Source organism: Bombus vosnesenskii, unplaced genomic scaffold (assembly GCF_011952255.1).
Source record: "Bombus vosnesenskii isolate JDL3184/JDL3185 unplaced genomic scaffold, Bvos_JDL3184-5_v1.1 scf7180000013272, whole genome shotgun sequence".
NCBI lineage: Eukaryota > Metazoa > Arthropoda > Insecta > Hymenoptera > Apidae > Bombus > Bombus vosnesenskii.
In genome coordinates, this window is record NW_022882930.1 from 2563569 (window position 1) to 2584678 (window position 21110).

The following is a 21110-nucleotide window of genomic DNA, read 5'->3' on the forward strand; positions in this document are numbered from 1 at the left end:
ATGGTAACAGAATAAAATAGACTACCGCCGATTAATCGAATTATAATACGGCGAATCGAGGTAAACTAATTCGATCGAACTACTGTTCGAAATCGAGGCACGAGAAGGACGTAGGAAGAGAACTGGCGTGTTTAATCTCGAAACCAAATAAAAATGGTTTTATTCTAAACAGTCGATTCATATTCGAGCATAACCTTTCAGCAAACGCTATTCCTCGATACAACCAACAATAGGAATTCTTTCCTTCGTATACTTCCCTTTTCAGTGCCGACTTATCGCGGCGAAACAAACGGAGCATCGTATCCTTCAAAAATTGACGCGAGGAAACAAAAGGAAAGGATACAGAGCGTTGCGATTTCTTCGCTCGCGCCCCTTCCGTAAAAGCGTCGCGGTGTATAGAGACCAGGGGGAGTGGAACCGCTCCCCCCACCCTCGCCGGGAAAGGGTCGAATTGGTTCGAACGGATACGCGACGTGTGATCCACGTCTCCGCGCACACGCTCGCCGACGATATTCGCAGTCACGACGAACGCAACGCGAACGTTTCGAGATCGCGGACGCTCGCGGAAAAGAGAAAGAAAGATGGATAACGTTTCCAGGGGTGAAACGGGCCTCGAGACTGACAAAGGTGGGGGTAAGGGGAAAGAAGACGAGATACGTGGGGAACAAGGAAATTCAGAAGTATAAAAGAGAAAGAGAGAGAGAGAGAGAGAGAGGAAAGTAGAAAGGCAAAACGATGCAAAAAGGGAAAGAGAGTATGCGAAAAACTCGCATAACGATCCCGTTTAAGAATCGCTCCACATCCCCCTCTCGCGAGACAAACCCTTATCCCGTTTAACTCCTAGGCGAAGCTGAGCGAAATAACGGGCAAACATGCTCACCAGCCACCCACTCAGCCCTCTTCCCCCGTTTCCTCGTTCTTACCCGGCGCGGAGGACAGCATTTGCAAAACTCCGACGTGTATAATAGTAATTATTGTCCACGGATACTCCTATCCACCCTCCCTCCCCATCCTTTAGCCGCCGATCTGCCACCACCACCGCGACTATCGCGGCGTGGCCTCCCCTCCACCGCTCGTGGACAGGGTGGTCCATGTTCCACGCCTACCCAGCATCCCTAGCTCCCAACTACGTCCTCTCTCCCCTCTTCTCTTCTTCTCGCTTCTCTCTTCCGCTTTCCGTTCTGTCTCGCATAGTCCTCGGAACTTCTCGTCTCTCACACCCGCGCTCCAAGCACGACGAACGAGCAGAAGGAGAAGGAACGAAAAGCCAGCTAACGAGATACCGTCGCCGCGGTAGGGGGAATGCTAAATAGACGCTACGTTTCTCTCTGTCTTCTCCGTTCTCGTTCCTCTCGTTTTTCCTTCGAACGACACCGTTTTCCCCTCCTTTTCTCGCTCCCTCTCTTCGTCCTTCTTTTCCCCATGCTATCCCCACTATCGCTATTCCCCACCACGCGCTGACTTCTCGTACACATCAGCGAAGCTAGCTAACCCCCACCACGGTGATCCGGCGCACGAGCGCTCACGAAAATAGTCGAACGAATCCGAAAACCGGCTACGGTCTACATTGTCACCGCGGACGCACACTAGCTGCGCATACGCTGTGTCGAGCGCGTCGTTCCTTCCGATTCTGTTTCTGCTTATGCTTATGCTCGTGTCTCGTCCCGCTTTTGCTAAAACCTAGAGCGTCGATTGTATAATCGTGATCGAAGAATGAAAAGGGGAAGAAGATCGAGGAATTACAAGAAACCATGATATCGGAACGAAAGACCCTTGGTTCTCTTCTTGTTCGATTTCTTTCAAATAATCTTTGCGACTTTTCGGTCGTTCTTCTTTCGTACAGTCCGATGACGGCTGAATCGCTTGAATCATTTATTAATTAAATTTAGGTGCTTCCCATCTGATAACGAAGAATTGTTATAAAATGAAAATAACAAAAATATATTTGCTCCAATGATAAGTTTAATTCTTTATAATCTATATTTTAAGCTTATGCGAATCGTTTTGTTCTCTGTGAGAGATCCTTTGTTATCAAGTAATTCAAGGAATACATATATCTTAAAATATCGTCTGTGCTTTCGATATCTTCGAAGACACATGATAAATATCGTCGATGCCAATAATGTTTCATAGCGGAAAGGTAGAAGCTGAGTTCAGCGGTTCCGTTCCATTATTGATGTTTGTAGCGAATTGTCAGCGAATATATGTACGATACAGAAGACTCAGAATTAAAAGTTTCACGGTCGATTTGAATTTGTAAACGTAGGAAAAGCTCTCTCGAAGAAAAGTTGGCGAACGATCTGTGAAATTTCTCAAGCCACCGTGATCCCTTTGCTTCTCACCAATTCGAAATACATTTTTCAGTCTGGCAGACATTGATTGAGTGCATCCTAGGAAAGTAATACCGCTGAAATTGACTATTGAATCGAACGAGGAAGTTATAAACATAACTCAAGATCCTTGTTGTCTCTCGACATTTGATTTTGTAATTAGGAAATACAAAATTGAAATTAATTTCTATCGATATCTACATATGTAGTGGGTTATTCTATGTATAAGGGCATTTTTATCAATTATTTTGGTTAATTTATAATTTTATTCATTAGATATGTTGTAATTATTACAGACCACAGTTGATGACAGTTACTTGTTAATTAGACGTCTCTTATCTATAATACAATCTTCGATAATAGTAACGCAATAGTGCGGTAGAAAATAGAGGAATCCAAAATTTTGGCAATTGCAGTGGCAAATTATAGATAACGCCAACCATAAACATATATGTATCTATACGTCAAAACATTTACAACATCTTTTGATATTTCGTACAAATTGAACATTTCCCATTGATTTTATTTTCTAATTACTTTATTACGGTACAGTAAGATGAGTAAGATATCCTAATGCTTACAGTCAGCAATGTAAGTCACGAAACGAAAAGTGAGTCCCTCGACGTGGTCGAAAAACGATCTAGAGCAACAATATGAAAAAGTAACCGAAGAAGGGGAAAGAGAAGTGACATAAGGAAGAATAAAAAGAAGGAGGAGAAAGGTCAGGATAGCGCGTTATGCTCGTTCAGGGCGACAAACGAAGGTAAAGATGACTGGACGGATTCCTTAAGTGTTGCCCCAATCAGATCCCATGTCACTCGGTTCATTAATCCATTCAGGGCGTACTTCGAAAAGTTCCACGTTGTATTACAGTGTTACACCGGTCCCGAATGTAACGACGTGAATATATAATGACGTTCGAAGCTTGAAAAATCTCGAGCGTGACAAGATTGAATCAAATTATAATTGTACCGCATCGATGTAACCTCTTAAAGCGGTTTACGCTGAACCGAACTTTGCATCCATAAATACAAGCATGTGTTACATTCTCGATAGAATTATATGACCACGTCGAAAATTGAATATGCGATAGTACTCTAGTACTTTAGTACTCTCTTTACAAGTAGAGTAGTTCTTTTTACTTTTCTGACGCCGTTGTTATAGTTGGCACTATGAAAAGTTTCAAGTTACTTGAATTCAATTCGTGTACCTTGACTAACCTAAATCGCACACCATTACTCCAAAATATTTACGCAGCGATATTAATATTTTAAACTGATTCGAACCGTTCAGAACAAAAGTACAAATGCTGGAACCGAAGTTCGATAGTAATTGCCATTTATCATTTACTTCGATCTTCAATTGAGATACTTACAGTTTAGTACCAAACATTTTCAAAAAATAATTTGTTGTAAAGCTTCCTGTAGATTTATGATATCGTGGCATATGCTCGTTTTCCATCGTCCTAGACTCCGCGATTCTCCGAATGCAAACAGCAGAATACTGCAGAAAAACCGAGATACGATGAGACGCGTCTCGCGTCTGTGTCGTTAGGTGTGTTTCTGTAATGCTAGCCTACCTTCGATTATTTGCGCGTCCGGTATCGAGAGAAGGACAGATCGCAGGTAAAACGATGGTGCAAAAAGAGACGGAGATAGGTGTATCGAGAGCTCTGCAGCAATCCAGCAGAGAGCAGCACGGCTGAAACGAAGATTTGCAAACAATAGGCCCGTAGCGGGGTGGATTCTTTAGATGGCGACTTGATACGCATCGCATTTACATATTATTGCTATTATTAGGTAAACGGTCCTTCGAGCGCCTCTTTAACACTACGCGCTCGCCCTTCGAGGTATTTTACGAGCGAACGCGAGAGGCCCTCACCGATAAAAGCCACCGAGGCCATAGCGAACTGAACCAGCGCCGCCTGTCGGTCGACAAAAATTCAACCACCGCACCGCCCGGACCGAGTAGGTGGCTGGAATTGTAAATAATCGTCCAGAACCCCTGGAAAAAGATTCTTATCACCTTTATACCCGCCACTGTCCCGTTCCATGTAGATATGACTCGTAGACTAGCCGTCAGCGCTTCGAAACTTCTTACAATCAGTTATTCTTAATCCCGATGATGTATGCTTTGAGATTGCTACATGATTATTGATATTGATGTACATATATAGTTACTTTTATAACACTTTACTATGTTGGAATCGATAGTGTTTAAATGCGCGCTATGTGCAATTCGTCATTGGTATGTGGTAAAACACGATACATATTTGTAGATGTATTTATTAGTAATGAGAATAAGTGTTTTAATTGAATATCGAGTAATTAAATCGATACCGAATCGTACGACTCGTATCGATTGTAATGCAAGTATTAGATTCATAATTAAATTTTTGTATGAATTTTGATATAGAAGATGTGGCCTTTCTCAAAGAATGAATTGAAAAGATAGAGTAAAATGTTGTAGTGTGTATCTTTCGTTTTAAAGAACTCGGGCTTGAAACTGCGAAGATGTGTGAATTTAATTATAAAGTAAGTATTACGTTCAAACTATCTAAATGCATCTTACCCTAAAACAATTGGCTCCTAATTTCTACGATTTGAAAAATAATAATATATTATTAACAACGTAACGAAACTGCGTGGGAAAGAAATAATGGGTCGATTCAAAATCCGCGTAATAACGCAAGATCGCGAGGGATCGGCTTTTTAAACCTGGCAACGCTGTGTAGCCGCGCGCGCACCGGACTTCTCTAGACCGCATGACGCCAGGGTCGAAATTAAAGACGCGGCTTCGAAAGGCAGAGGTAGGGGGCCCCCGACGACGAAGTTGTGGAAAGCAAAAAGGACGAAAAGAAGGGATCGGAATCGCTCGATAAAACAGGGCGACGTTGGAAGCACCGATAGGCCCCGAACGATTCTCCATTGGGAGAAACATTGCGACGCGAGGAGAAGGGAGGAACGAGTACGTACACACAATGGGGTCCAAGAAGAGGAGCCGAGAGCAAAAGCGGTGAATTAATTGTCGCTCGCGCCGCCGACGAAGCCGCCACGATCCGCAAGCCTGATTTGTGAGCCGCACGCGTGTATATCGTATGTGTATCTACCCGTTCCTTTCCTCTGCTCTCTCCCCCTCACCCTCTCTTTCTCACTGGTTCTTTCGTTTTCTCTTTCGTTGCACGCTCTCTTCCCTTTCCATTTCTTTCATTCTTCACTGGTTGATCGTCTCCGGCGTGCAACAAGGAGACCCGTGTACAGGTTATACGCGACCATGGTGGAGACTGACAATGGAAACAAGCCCAACGGTACGGCAAAGTAAACAGGCACTGTATAAGAGAGACAGAGAGAGACGGTAAAACAAAAACAAGATGGTAATGAAAAGAAGCAAATAATAAACGGAGAAATAAGAGAGATAGACCGTGAATGATCCGTGGAAAGAATAAAGAACAAGATAGAGAATCGGAAAGATGCTACGAAAAATGCGGCAACCGGGTCTCCATGTTTCTTTCTCTTCTTTCCATTCGCTTCTTTACATCCTCCTCTTCTGCACCTCTTTCCTCTGTCTCCTCTGAAATCTTCTTCTCTTCCTTCTTCTCCTCCTCCTCCTCCTCCTATCTCGTCTGTTTTTCTTTTTCTTTCTCTTTTTGATTTTTATTTATTATTCAATAGAAGCCAGGAGGTGCTCGTTAATTGATGGCACCGGCTATGGTCGAGCGCAGGAAGCGGTAGAGAGGGAGAAAAATCGAGGTGGGCCCACGAAGAAGGGGACCATGAGACCACCATCGCCTTATTTATAACGCCGGGGGTAACCGAATTCACGATCAAAATCCCGCGTTCCGCGGCATTGATGGATCGCCACCGTTGTGCGCCGCGTTGCGGCAGCGCTGGTATTTTCAAATGAACCCGCCCTTTTTCCTCGTGCGTTCAGCCATGGTTCAGCCCTCGCCATCATCCGCCGGCTAGTCGGAAGATTCCCTCCGAAACGAGGCATCATCGAATTCTCCCGACTAAACCGAGCCACAAACACGTCGGACCTTTTGATTTCTATATGCAGCTGCCTTTCATCGATCATGGAAGCTCCGTCGACCCGCACAATGAGATGTTGAAATATGTGTTACCGTTGCGTTGATTTATTCGTCTCACCCTTCTGTAGCCGACCTCGCGCACCACCAAATCTCGACATTTACGACTTTATCTTGTAATAACTTAGATTTACCTTGTCAAAGTTGTTACAGCGGAATTATATTTTGTACGAGACAGAAAATGCGAAAATTTCTATACGTGTTTGCAAACTTTCTTCGCTTTTCAATACTTTAAAATTTATTCACATTTCAACTATAAATATTTTATAATCCAAATGCGATTGTAAATGCCTGCATTTTTAAGCGACATTTGATTCGAAAAATTATAATTTTACATAGGAGAATAAAGACAAATTTCTATACCGATATCATATAAACATATTTAAACGATTAAAACTTATTTAAAAAATATAGAAATTATTATATATAAGGTTATATTTTATTACATTACGAATAGTTATGTGGTAAAATAGTACTTTACCATATTATATGTTATATAATCCCATCAAAATGAAATCTCATCAATATTAATATCAAATATATTTCTCAAAGGAAAGACAAGCTATTCTGTGTACATATATTCTATGTTATTAATTTTCGCATTTCAACATTGTAAAATGATGATTTCAGGCTGCTAGGCCGCGGCTCCATGCATGTCTTTTCCTGCGAACAGTTTCAAAAATTTATGGCAGCGAGCGGCTTTACAGGGCCGTGGCATTCGTTGGTGGATTTAGGAGCTGGCGACGGTGCCACCACTGCTCATGTAGCCCACCTCTTTGAAAAAGTTTACGCCACAGACATATCAGCACCGATGAGATGGGCTCTGGCGAGAAGGAAGTTCACGTAAGTCACGTTCAATCTTTCGTTCAATTTGCATTCTTCGAAATGAAAGCTTAAAAGGGACAAGAAAATTGTAGGGGTTCCTATTTCTAGTTATTTAACGAAATATCGATGGGGTAGAAATTTGAAAATTTTACGATACACAGAATTTTCCACATTTTTATTCGACCATCTATCTTACCTTTTTTATATTAGAATGTCGTAATTCCATCTGTGTTTAAAATATACAGAAGATTAAATTCTTTGCTCAAGTATGTGCAATGAAAATTCGTACGATGCTATGAATATTTCAAGTAAGTGTAACTGATGAAATAAAGAATGTTAACTAATTTTCAAATATTCCAAAAATATTTGCAAATTTGTCAACCATCTAAAAATGCAAGTTTTTATATTAATAGGTAATTAAAATAAATCAAGGGAATTTGACAAACGTTTTAAAACTTTTGTTGAAAATAAATATACAATTTTCTAAATTATCCTATCCTTCTTTTGAATATTGTATTTTAACGTATGAGATATCTATTACAGGTTTCTTCTATACTATATTTCTTCTATTCTATAAAAAGATAAATAATATCTAGCAAGAAAAATTCACATCAAAGGTACATTTAAATTGACGTTATTTTACCACTTTGCCCTGTAGACGTCTATTTCTTAAAAACTGGACAAAACCATTAATTTTAGTTCGAAAAAAGAAGAGAAAAAAAATGAAAATACATTTCGTTAACAATAGATTTCATGAAAATTGAAACTGATCGTTGAGGTCATTCTTGCAGTATCGATGTATAAATTGATTATTCTTAAGTTTCATATCGAACGACCAGTTCACCCTAGAACGAACATAGAATTCTTCACTCATGGAACGTCGACTATTTCAAAGGTCCTCGTAGTCGCCTTAATTAAGCGCGTAGATGCTTAATTCAATGGTATCCGAGAGTTGGAGGAACATCTAACGACTCAATGTCGTCGAGGACGGTGCATGTAATAGACCATGGTGCGCTACTAACAAGTTTATGGCACCGAATTGATTGGAGTAGAAGTTTACGGTGGTTTTACACCCGGCCTGTCTCGCGTCGATACGGTTGCAATCCGAGACTATTCGAATTTTAAATAAATGTCCGTAGGGTGCGATGTACCCGTAACCGTTTTATAGAAATCCGTTTGCTCTTTTCCAGACGAGTTTAAAACCCTCCCCCCCCCCGTGATCTTAGGCGCGAATGAAGATCTTCGAAGAGAAAATAGGAAGAGAAGTACGTGTTAACACTTAGAATACGATAGTAGTTAGAGATGCAGTCACCGTGAAGTAAACAGTAACTTTGATTCGGATCATGTCCAAGGTGTGGCATTATGTGGGATCCAGTCATACGAGCGAATTCGATGCTTGAAAATAATTAAACAATAGGTTTGTACGAACGTTGAGTTGATTTTGCTTCCGCTTTGGAGCTAAGACTAATTTCTTTGTTATCTAATTATTAATATGATTTTCGTGAGATATGCTTTCAAGGATTACTTTTGTTTTTTTTTACAGTTTAATGCTGTGTAGTGTTTCATTAAGGTTTCTTAACTTTTAAATAATTTATAGTATTTGAGTTTATTATTAACAAAGGAAGAATATTTTGTAAAATGAATGAATTGAAAAGTCTTATTTTCTGATTTACTAATCAAAATTTAACTAATTTGTTTGGATAACATTTATGTTTTGATAATTTTATTAAAATATTGTATGTGTTTTATTAAAATTTATAACTTGAGTGATTGTATAAACATATTTTATTATTTTTAAGTATTGAATTTATTAAAACAAATCCCACATAGGATGCTACACCCTGCTACAACATTTATATTTAACTATAGTATCTAAATTGTAATTACATCATTCTTATTTTCTTACTATTTTAAAATTAGATAAAACTTTGTTAGAAAAATCTAATATCTACTATGTGGCGCTAGATTTTTCGCTGTTTCAAATCTTACTGACAATGCAAATTTAATTTATCATCCAAATCCAATTTAATTTGTTATCCAAGTGTTTGTGTTATTAAAAATAACGAGAATATGAAAATAGGCAAAATAGATAAAATACTTTTTGTAAGAACATAACCGTACCTAAATGGCCTGCATTTAAAATATCTGAATTTACTAACTTCATATTAATTCTTATATTTCTTTTTATGTAATACGTTTCAAATTTAACAGAAGAAAATCATCAAAATCTATTAGAAGAAATATTCTATATAAAATAGGCTACTAAATTTTTATCTAAATTTAATCCTACGCAATCCACAAATCATGTGCATTCTTCTCTTAAAATTAGTTCCTATACCTTTGACCAAATAGCATGCACGTAAATAAAATTCCAAAACATTAAACGAAGCATCTTAAACACAAGATGATGAGAGGAAATGTTTAACAGATTGTGTGAATTAATTATAACAGCATACTATCACCCCTTTCAAATATCAAACAACATATGACATAATATTCTATGGGAATAAAATAAAAATGGAAGAAAATATACTCTATTATCTTATAGGGTGCTGGACGTAGAAAAATGGCACGAAAGCGGTCCATTCGACGTGATCCTCTGCCTGAATCTGTTGGATCGTTGCGATCGACCTAATACTCTACTTCGCCGTCTGAAATCATCTTTGGCTCCGGGTGGACGTCTGGTCGTAGCGCTGGTTCTTCCCTTCAGCCCTTACGTGGAAGTTGGTGAAAGGGGTGACCACAAACCGTCAGAATATCTGCCAGTAAAAGGGAACGGTCTAGAAGGTCAAATAGCCAGCCTCGTCGACAGAGTTTTCGCACCATTGAGCCTAAGGTGTCTCGTATGGAGCAAACTGCCTTACCTCTGCGAGGGAGACCTCGGCCAGGCGTATTACTTTCTCGACGACGTAATATTCGTGCTAGAAGCACAGCCAGTTAGTACACAATCCTGTGAATATTCAATGAGAAATATTTCTAGACACTTATACGCTAGAAGCTTTTAGGATAGCTCGCGATACTCAGCTTCGGAATGGATGGATACGGAACCGTCTGGAAAAGAATGCCCGAACATGTTCGAACAACAGAATTATCAAGAACGGAAATGTAATACAGGCAAGTCACACTTGTAAAAACTTTAATGATTGCTGTTCATCGGTTAGAATTATGCAAGAATACAGAAGAGCAATACTGGCAAGCGACAACGAGCTTAATGTGCAAATACAGCGGTAGCATTGGTGTATTATAATTCATCATTCATTAATCGATTGTCCATTTATGCGAATTGATAAATGAACAACGACGGTGCGCATCTTACAACGATCTCTTACTGTCAAAGTCAGAAGGTGCAGAAAACTTGTACACGGTTCCTATTGATAATAAATATGACGCGAGAGCGATAAAACTTGGAAACTGGATTCTGAACAACAGTTCATACGGCTTGCGACTCTATGTCACATACACCTAAAACGTTTAATTTGTCTCGAGACTCGGTTTTTTGTACCTTTTATCATCAGACTTTGTTTCCGTGCTCCCTCTTACTTTTTTCTTCTCATTTTTTTTCGCTTTTTTCTCTTTTTTTTTTTTTTTCATTTGGCATACAAGTAGCGACTTAGTCATGGATATGCTTAGTCGTGTCGACACTTCGACAACAAGACAAACGATGATACGTTTCGCGTTAGTCTCGTAATAGCTACTAGAAGAAATAGTTCCATTTAGTTGTTGTTGCAAATACACTTTGGCGTGTAACAGGTAAATCGTCAAAAATTACTTAGATGATATTGCAGCAGCTTTACTTATAAGATTCATGTCGATTAACAAAAAACAAGGGATATACAGGACTTAAATTTCGGTGATATTTCAGATTGCATGTGTTGCTCAGTGTATAACATTCTGTGTGCCAAATGTGGATGATCCGTAACTGAAAACACAACCTGTACCTGTTTTGTCCACTAATCTCAAGCATAAATCAGAACACCAGAAACCATAAAATCGATTTGTTCCTAGTAATTTCAACAATTTCACAGACAACGTTGATTTGAAATCTATGTCTATTGTAAGTTCTATTATTAAATTTTATTAATAGACTACAGTTTGCTGGCTTATATTATTTCTCCACAATATTCATTCCAATAGTAAACTACAAAGACAAGATAACAAAATTAATTTAGGATGTATAGAAGAGAATATCAAATAAAATAAAGGTAAATGGTTTAATATTTTATCTTTCACATTACTTTTATATTGTTATGTATATACATAATGTGTATATTACACCCACACTAGATACACATGATGAGATATGCTAAACTATCAATGGCATTTCTTCAGGATACTGCTTGAAAACTATGAAAATAAAATGCTTATCTTTGCACAGCTTTTATATATATAGTAGCATCCACAATCCTGCAGCCTGTATATGCAGCAAATTGCTAAAAAACATATTTTAAATAATGTAATTAATTTTGAAATATCTTTCATACTTTCTACCTTTCTTCCTAGAAATTTTAACACTCCTTCACATTTTCTTTATTATCTACACATATGTATATTTTATTTTCTCAATTATATTAATAATTTTATTCAACTGAGATATTTTAACATAATAATTGGTACATAGATAATATAGATGATATAAATGAATTTTTATGAATGGTTATGTAACATTATACAAAATTAAAATAGAAATTTTTAGTTCGCGCTTCTAATATTGAATTAAATAATTCCTAAATAAATTGAAATTTTATTATGTTTCGTCAATTAATATATATATCAACAGCAAAAAAATTATCGTTAGGACAATATTGTCGAATGTAAACGAAAGAAGATGATCAAAATATTTTCATCCTATCATCCTACATACTAGAAATGCAAAAATGTTTGAATTTAAAAACGAAGTTAACACACAGATGTAAATAGTGGATCACAGAAATCTGAGCCCTGCTAACAATTGATCGACATATTCGCTGCAGATGTTATAAATAAATATACATGCGTTTTATAACAGACACGTTTATAGAAAGATACCTAAACAGAATCACGCGTTCACGCATTCAGATACGTTCATATAAAATTTTGCTATTTGATAGCCGAAACTTTACATCCATCGAACCTGTGTACAAACAAGATTCAGACATTCATCCACTTTCCAAGCATTCATTACACAAATTTATTGTTTATGTTCAGAAACGTATAGTTTATATTTTGATATTATCGAGCGAGAAGGAAACATTTTACCATCGCAGATATGCGTATAACAATTGAGTTTAAAACGATTTTACTTCTACAACCAAAATAAAATGCATTTCATCGAAGAATTTCGATTAAGATAACGCATAATATTTTCTATTTTCTCTTCTCTCGGTTTATCACGCATTTCGCGGTTGCCAGAGGTAATACCGTTTGTAAGTAATAGTGCACAGAGAGAAATTTTTGAGCATCAGTGCAAATCACGCTTCGAAAATTTTCTAATAATGTAACTTTTCGTTCTTTTATTTTTTTTTTTTTAATCGTATATAGTAACGAAATAATTTATTTCTCGAAAAATATCTATGAATTGACCAATGATTTATTTTTTTATACGTGCACACCGCATGTTACTGCCCATGGAGCTTATAAATTATTGCAAGTTTTAACATTAACTTGTCAGATAATAATACTAGACATAACAACAATATATGTTTGTGATCTATTTTTATAAATAAACAATAATTTATACAAGTATAATTTTTAAAAAATGTATATATATAGTATATAGAAATTGAATATTTATTTTAACTAGATAATTTTGTCGTGATTTTAATTATTTAATTTGAAACAATAGTCCAATAATTATATAATAAATATTCAAAAATTAAATAATGCGAGGTCAAGCGACAACAAGAATTGCAATTGCTTATTTATACTCTCGTATTTAAAATACTTATAACAATATCTAATTAGCAAACCTTTCACACTTACATGCAAGACTGAATTTAGTCTTTACACTTTGTCCAAACTTCCAATACGTACAAAAGATTTACTTATATAACAAAGAATCTTTATAATACAATGTTGATCAGGTAATCATTGGAACACAAGTGGTGAGCTATTAAATCAATGCACAACAATAAAATATAAATGCCATTTTATAATACATTCATAATATGTAAATTATTCATGATGAGGTAGATAATTTAAAATTATCTTACCCCATAGTTTCCAAGTAAGCCCCATAGGCAGATTATAAAAATTCGAAAAAAACTTATAGCAACACGAAATAAAGCTAGTTCGAATTTGAAATAACGGTGTGGAGATTCGATTGACTATATATAAATTTTTTTCTTCGCTACCCACGTTTATCACAGTCCACGCATGACTCGTTTTGTCTCTTAGTATTTTGAAGTCCTAAACGCCAACAACATTTGAGCAATCCTTCGGGTTGTTTAAATACAAAACACCCATCTAACCCATAAACACCACATGACTAGAACATCATAGAGCGCAAAGACAAAACCTTGTCTGCCGCTTAAAAAGCGAAGACATTTGTTTAGTCTAGCTTGCGTTGTTCGCATAACTCTTCTAAACCTCCAGTCTTTCTGCATAAAAATTATAACTCTTTATTTGATATCTCTAGTCATGTAACGAGGGTATACTTAAAATATAGACCATAAGAGATACTTACAATGATGGGAGATAGGGAGTACCCGTATGATCTAATCGATGTTTATCTTCATTTTTCCAGCTTGAGACAGGAATATGTGGAGGTGGCAGGAAACTTCTTAGCGACTGTACAAGCTGTATTGTATCCACCAGCGCTGTAACAAAACCAACACAAAACATACATTTCATTTTCATCAATGGAGAAAGATTGGCATGATCTAAAATGTAGTCAAAGAAACACAGTATTTAATATCTAATAACATCACGCATCGATATTATGTAAAATATAAATAATTTATAAGAAGAATCTATTTGTAAACCTAATGGAAATATTATATTAAAAGATAAATCATGACAGATGCTATGTATTTTATTACTTTTTTGCAAAGCTTCTGATTGTTTTCCATATGGCTTGCACATTGCAGGACGTACACAAGCTTTCATCCTTGCCATGTTCTTCATAACTTCTGCAAAAGCCCTTACTATTTTTTCTTGTCCTCCTGTAAAATTATAAGAAAATAATCATTTTTTAAAGACATAAATATAAACATAGTTTCAATTTCATAGATTGAATATTATACATATATATGATCTATTAACCTTCTGAATTTGAAGATGCCCGAGATCCTTTCTCATTTTCTAATGGCCAAGCTCCATTATGTAAGGCTAACAAATCCTTATTTGCATTTCCTATCCCTTGTAAATTTCCCAAACCAAGCCCACTAAGATTGTCCAAATTATCTAAATTCGTTCTTAAGAAGTCTGTTAATTTATGATCAGACATTGGAATATTAGGTATTAAGGATTCATAATGCTGTTTCCCAGTGGCTACTTTTTTTTCTTGTGACACAGGTCTATGTGGAATATTTAATGATGGACGGCTTGGAGGACGTTGAAGATTCATTTGGTTCCCAGCACCTCTCATTTCTGCCAAATCTGCTGTTGATCCTCCTCCCATGTGAGTATTTGGATTAGCACTGCTTAATGTCTATAATATAAATACATCAAATGTAGTTGATTTAAAAATATGTAAAAGTTAATTCTTTTTTTATAAATAAATTATCAATAAAAATGGCTTTTATGCTTACTGCTTGAAAATCTGTGTTATGAGGAAAACTACTACGTAAGAGAGAAGCTGTTGTTTCATTTTCTTGAATGTAAGTTGGTGCCATATGTCCCATTTTTTGAGTTAACTCGAGTTGATTTTTGTAATAACGGCAAGCAGGATTTGGACAGTTTTGTACCACCTCTATTATAAATTCTTTTTCCATACCAAAACATTCCCGTCCGATAGTGTATGATTCCATAACAGCTCTAACTGTCCCTTCTAAGCCCAAATGTAGACCATGTGGACCATTCATATGCTTTAACATCACAGCATTTGCAAAATGTTCATAGGGCAATATTATTTTTCCATTTTCTCTAAGCACTAGCCTTCCCTGAGAGTCCAAAGCTATTCTTGATGCCATCATCCTATTTATACATTACAGAAAATGTAATAAAAGGATTGTAAATTTTACATAAAAAGTTATGTTTTATAAAAAAAACTATACAAACAGTTTACATTTATATATAAACATACAATATAATATATTAATACATAAAGACAAAAGATCAAGCAATCTTACTGCAAATAGGCAGCACTTGGTATCATAGATGCATCCTTGAATTCAGAAAAACATTGCAGCAGTTCGATGCTTGGATTCCAACCTTTATTTTGAAGATAGGCTTGTAATAACATATACATCTTTTCAGTAACATAACCAGCACTACTTGGTGTACCAGGGTAACCAGATCCTCCACCTGGTGGTCCCATTTCGGTTTGCATACCTTTGGCAACAATGTTTTTCATAGTTTCTGCTAAGTCCATCCTGTGCAAATAAAATCATCTTTTCAAAATAAAGAAAAAGATTTCATATAATTTCTACAATTAAAAAATTAAAAAACACATCATAAATATAAAATTAAGTAGACTAAACTGAATTGCTAAAGTTATGTGTAATATCAGTTACAATTTTCGTAGGCGGTAACATTTCTCTTTCTTATAATACATAGAAAATTTCGTTAATTTCTGATGAGTTACATCTCATAAAAATTAATTTACAGAATAGTACACATTGGATAAATTAATTCGTAGAAAGCTATTGTTGAAAATATTAAGATGTACAGTAGCCGTACCGATGCTAATTGACACATGTAATAAAAAAGGGTCAGGAAAATGTGTGTAGGTTGCCAGGGTAGCAAGCTTGGCATTTTAAAAATCCATGCATATTCGAATCCTCCGGCCATTGTTATTTTCGGGATGAAGACGTCTAAAGAAACGATAAAAAAACACTGATGCGAGCCACCGCCCCCCTTTAAAAGCGGGGGGAATGAACGTTTTGGACACTCACCCCGTTACCGAGCACGACTTTCACTCACTCGAAGTGTAACCGGGAACACTACAGGACCCGCTTATCACCCTAATCGCCGCTACTTGGCATACCCTCATTAATGATTCTCTTCACATTTACAAATAACATAAATCGTGATAATTATTTCCGCAAGGATTGTTTGCGCGGCTGGCCACCAGAGGCGCATTGCCTTCACGATTTTTACTGTATCCACGTATGTATGCACCTACGGCATTTCAGCGCTTACGCGACGCCACTTTGCGCATTTATCAATATTACTTTTTGCAATTGCTATCACCTCCGAGACAGCCTTCCAATTTTTCCTATCGATTTAACTAAAAACTATATATTATGACTCTCATCTATATAACGACTTGTATTATCTTCTTTGTATTATGATTACAACGAAATGAGTTTCATTTTCTCTCTAATATATTTCATAAAATTTAATCTCTATATTTGATTATACATATGTATATTGTATTTCATTAATATGTATCCCTAATTATTGTTTTTGAAGTAAAACAATCATTTTATATTTCATATGTTAAAAGTATGTGTAATCGGATAGTAAAATGTAGTGCATATAAAATTGAATAATATAAGTTATATTTTGAAATAATTTTATATATAAAGCAGTATTTTAATATTGCTCCTATAAATTTAGTAGTGCTTACACTACTCTTTCTCGACTTAGAAATATGATAACAAGTAACATAATTGCACACTGAATGTTTTGTGTTGTTTATAGAAAATTATTTTCTATTTATAAAAGCATTGCAAAATTGTAACTACACATGCTACTTTATTATAATTACTCGTTTAATTATTAATGAAGAGTATAAATTATATGTATAATTAACACAACTAAAAATAAAGTTTGCATTCTCAACATTATAATTATATATATATTTTTATAAAACATATATAGATAAATAAGTACGAACATACATTTATGCACAACTTAATTTCTAAAGCTAATTGTATTAGCGATCAGTTTATATTAATTTGTGATATTTCATATTAATATCTACTATAATGTATTACATATATATTATTTGTAACGTTGTATAATAATGTCCTTTTATAAGTGAACATATTGAAGTTCATCTTTAGAAAAAATTCAAATTTAAATTACTTACACACACAGCAATGATACCAATTACAAAAGCAGAAAAAAATATTCCAAAGAGCGTAAACATGGCCTCGCGGTATAATCACGCTATTCAGCGAGTTTTAGCAAAATTAGAAGCATCCATAAATTCGGAAAATTATTATGAAGCTCATCAAATGTATAGAACTTTATACTTCAGGTGGGCCAACAACGTAATTAATCAACATCGTCAAAGAATCGTTTTTATAGAATCGTCGATATGATTGCTTAACCTCTTCTTCCAGATATCTTGGGCAGAAAAAGTATTCGGAACTTTTGGAATTACTATATAATGGTTCTACTCTTTTATTACAACACGAGCAAGTACGTAATCTATTCCACTTTCTCTATTTTTCATTGATTTTACAAATATGTCGCGAAAAAAACTATTTTCAAAATGATGTCATAATACACATTCCTAAGTGTTATTTACAAATTCCCTTCTCGAACAATCTATAATTAAGTTCTATTATCAGTTATCATTAATGTCTGTTATATTAAAATGTATTTTTATAAATAAAAATTAAAATGTTGTGGAATATTCTAGAATATTTTAAGATATAATGAGATTATGTTCTATATCAATTGATAATACTATATAACATTGAGTTGTATATAGCATATTTGCAATTATTTATGCATATTATACAGATGTATAAAAAAGTATTGTAATATTATTATATTTTATTACTTATAGCATGCAAGTGGAGCTGACTTAGGAATCTTATTTATAAATGTTTTAACACAATCAGGAACAGAACCTTCTCAAGATTATTTCGAAAAAATTACAAACTTGTTCAGTATAATGAGTCCTTTATCACCTGAAAGAGATGTATTTGTACAATCTGCTCTTCGATGGAGTATAAAAGGTACAGAATATAAAACAGGTCATCCAGATTTGCATCAGAAAGTAGCACAAGTATTTTGGAGAGGTAAATCGATTAAGATAATAAACGTCTTTAAATATACATTCATATAATAATAATAATATTAAAGAAATTTGTTATACATTTTCGTAGAAAAAAATTATATAATGGCAAGGCAACATTTTATATATAGTAGAGATGGTTCTGGATGTGCTGCGATGCTTGTCGAGCTCCATGAGCAACGTGGTTACAAAAATGAAATAGATCTTTTTATAGCTCAGGCAGTTTTGCAGTAAGTACGCACCTCATTAATTTAAGCATCTAAATAGTATTTAAAGTACTTTAAAACAATTTAGAAAATCCTGTTAACTTATTTTTAGATATCTTTGTTTACAAAATAAAACTACTGCACAGGAAGTTTTCAATTCTTATACATCACAGCATCCAAAAATAAACAGTGGTCCACCATATCTTCTTCCTTTACTGAATTTTTTATTTTTTTTATTAAAAACAGTTGACAGGTGAGTACAAATTTTATCTCATTTGTTTAATTATTAGAAAGTTGTAGGAAATTTGTAGCAATATTATATTCTGCACTTCATATTTTTCAGTGGTAAACTCGCTGTGTTCACAGTACTTTGTGAACAATATCGAATATCTTTAAACAGAGATCCATGTTATCGACAGTACTTAGATAAAATAGGGCAATTATTTTTTAACGTTCCATCCCCACGTCCTCGCAATCAAGGATTATTTGGTACACTTTTACAATCATTTTTTAATGGTCTTGAAGATGAAGGTTCAGATGATGAACAAAGAAACACAGCTTCAACTTCACAAACAGCACAAGAGCTTGACTGATTAAAAGTTACACGTCACTGTGCAATGTGATGAAAGTAAATAATGAACTTTATATATATGTATATATATATACACATAATATATATATACATATATATATACACATATAATGGTGTCCCATATATTTTTAATACACACATTGCGTTGATCTAGTAGATCTTCAAACATTGTATTAAAATTAATTTTCTTAAATGACTTGTACAGATAAACTTATTTAAAATAAAAATATGTGGGATGCATTCCTAGGGGAATTTTTCAAAGTTATAAGTTAGGAACAGTTTTCAAAAATTCATTCATCAGAAAGTAAAACTACATAGAAAGAAGATATTTGTTAAAAATAATGACTCTTTATACATGTCTTTCTTTATATCACCATGGAAGGTCTCTTTTGATACTATATTTGAACTATTATTTGATATGTTGCAACTTAGTCGAAACTTTCAAATTATACATATGGAATCTTATTTAAATATCACAATGAAGCTTAAAAACAAACTTGAACTTTGAACAAAATCCTTGTACTAATAATTATATATATATGATGATGTATGTTCAAGAAAAAAAACATGTATTTGAGTGTAACTGCTGAAATGAAGATTTATTTTATATAAACTTAATCGTGTGACAAATAAACGTTACATTATACACTTATAGCTACAGAGAAGGAGTGCTTAATACTATTTGTTGCTGAAATACTAAATGAGTGAAATTAATCTTATGTATGTAACTGTCATAGCGGGAAGTAAAATATTTATTTATCAAACTCTGTACTAATATGATTTATATTGTTTACAAATTTTAGCGAAAAAAGAATGTATATTTAATTGTGAAAATGACGTGGCCATGATTTTGTAACAAAGCACTTTTCAGTACTAATAAGAATAATGTACAATTGCTGTGTATTGAATCCAAAAGTACAGGAAAAAAATATGATGAAGGATATAGATTTATAATTAAGTATATACATATACAGACATATGTGTATTCTTGTAGTATATGTTATATGTATTATGGGTGTAATAGCTTATTTTTCCATAATTTTTGAACACAGCAAGCATTTTGCAAATATGCAATGTTTAAATTTGTTACAAACACACATGGTTCCACTTTAAACAAAATAAATTAAAATTTGTTGATAAAATAGATTTTTCGTATAGTACATTGACAGACGTGATATGTATTTGTTTTTCATATTAATATGCGCGCGAACATTGATATAATTTTACATATATTATTTAGGAAATTATTAAAATTTATACCATATACAAATATTATATATATGAACACATTATCCTTAAAAGATTTATCACGAAACAATAAATAAATTGAAATACAAAACATTGGAATACTGCGTATATAGATATTATACATAATAGTAAACAAAAATAACATACAAGTAGAAATTTTATTTTATTTACAATTGCAACTTAAAACGTCTTATTTCAGGTCCATTTTTTACATATAACTATACTGGATGTAAAAAGGAATGCAATGTCTCAAGGTATCTCAATTAGAAAAACTAATCTGAAACGAAGCAAACAATATAAAAAGTTAATTCCAATTAACTATTCCTAACTACATTCATTTCTATTGAGCAATAACTGAATATATGATATTATAAATTAGTTATAATATTGTAATCGAGAAAAATGATACTGATTGATAGTAATGCAGGATAATTTATGTGATAATTCTAAATAAATATCAATTATCAATTCGTGAATAAATCTTGATTGTTAAATAAAAATACACAGCTCTAAACAAAGAAACATGAAAATAATCGATATCATAATATAGTTAAAAAAATTAAGGATTGATTTTTATTAATATTTTTATTTATAATTGGTAAGCAACGAATAATAGCAATGGGAATATTTAAATGTTGATGATTAATACAGCAACATTTAGAATCTTTTAAACAAATATAAAAATAAAGTATAAATATTAAATTTTTTTATG

The 21110-nt window shown here is 34.3% G+C and overlaps 3 protein-coding genes across 8 annotated transcripts in view; 2 read left to right on the forward strand and 1 right to left on the reverse strand.

The window, feature by feature from the left end:
* LOC117231552 (methyltransferase-like protein 9) overlaps positions 1 to 14233 on the forward strand; it is a 43559-nt gene extending 29326 nt beyond the window's left edge. Inside the window, exons 3-7 of one of the 3 annotated variants that reach the window (XR_004492991.1) lie at positions 7045 to 7257; positions 9788 to 10175; positions 10245 to 10353; positions 11102 to 11293; positions 13961 to 14233. Coding sequence is in view for 2 of the 3 variants with exons in the window: in XM_033490104.1 (XP_033345995.1) it covers positions 7045 to 7257; positions 9788 to 10175; positions 10245 to 10353; positions 11102 to 11151 (760 nt within the window). In the remaining variant the exon portion in view is untranslated. Of the gene's footprint in view, positions 1 to 7044; positions 7258 to 9787; positions 10176 to 10244; positions 10354 to 11101; positions 11614 to 13960 lie in introns of those variants that run through there. The other 2 variants (XM_033490105.1, XM_033490104.1) reach the window with 2 other exon arrangements.
* LOC117231551 lies at positions 12728 to 16470 on the reverse strand. 4 transcript variants are annotated; one of them, XM_033490102.1, is made up of 8 exons: positions 16272 to 16470; positions 16057 to 16190; positions 15507 to 15749; positions 14967 to 15351; positions 14479 to 14866; positions 14256 to 14378; positions 13901 to 14033; positions 13758 to 13814 (listed from the first exon to the last, which is right to left on the reverse strand). In XM_033490102.1, exons 3-8 carry the CDS (start codon positions 15746 to 15748, stop codon positions 13766 to 13768), a joined length of 1320 nt encoding a protein of 439 aa, XP_033345993.1. In that variant the 5' UTR covers position 15749; positions 16057 to 16190; positions 16272 to 16470; the 3' UTR covers positions 13758 to 13765. The 4 variants fall into 4 exon arrangements, with proteins under 4 accessions (XP_033345992.1, XP_033345994.1, XP_033345993.1 ...); XM_033490100.1 differs by lacking the exon at positions 16057 to 16190; XM_033490101.1 differs by lacking the exons at positions 16057 to 16190; positions 16272 to 16470 and having other exon boundaries at positions 12728 to 13814; positions 15507 to 15748.
* A 951-nt stretch (positions 16471 to 17421) lies between these two features.
* Positions 17422 to 20787, forward strand: LOC117231553 (Golgi to ER traffic protein 4 homolog). The gene is made up of 6 exons (XM_033490107.1): positions 17422 to 17584; positions 17670 to 17748; positions 18122 to 18356; positions 18444 to 18582; positions 18671 to 18811; positions 18902 to 20787. The coding sequence occupies exons 1-6, from the start codon at positions 17424 to 17426 to the stop codon at positions 19149 to 19151; spliced, it is 1005 nt and encodes a 334-aa protein (XP_033345998.1). The 5' UTR covers positions 17422 to 17423; the 3' UTR covers positions 19152 to 20787.
* The last annotated feature ends 323 nt before the right edge of the window (positions 20788 to 21110 follow it).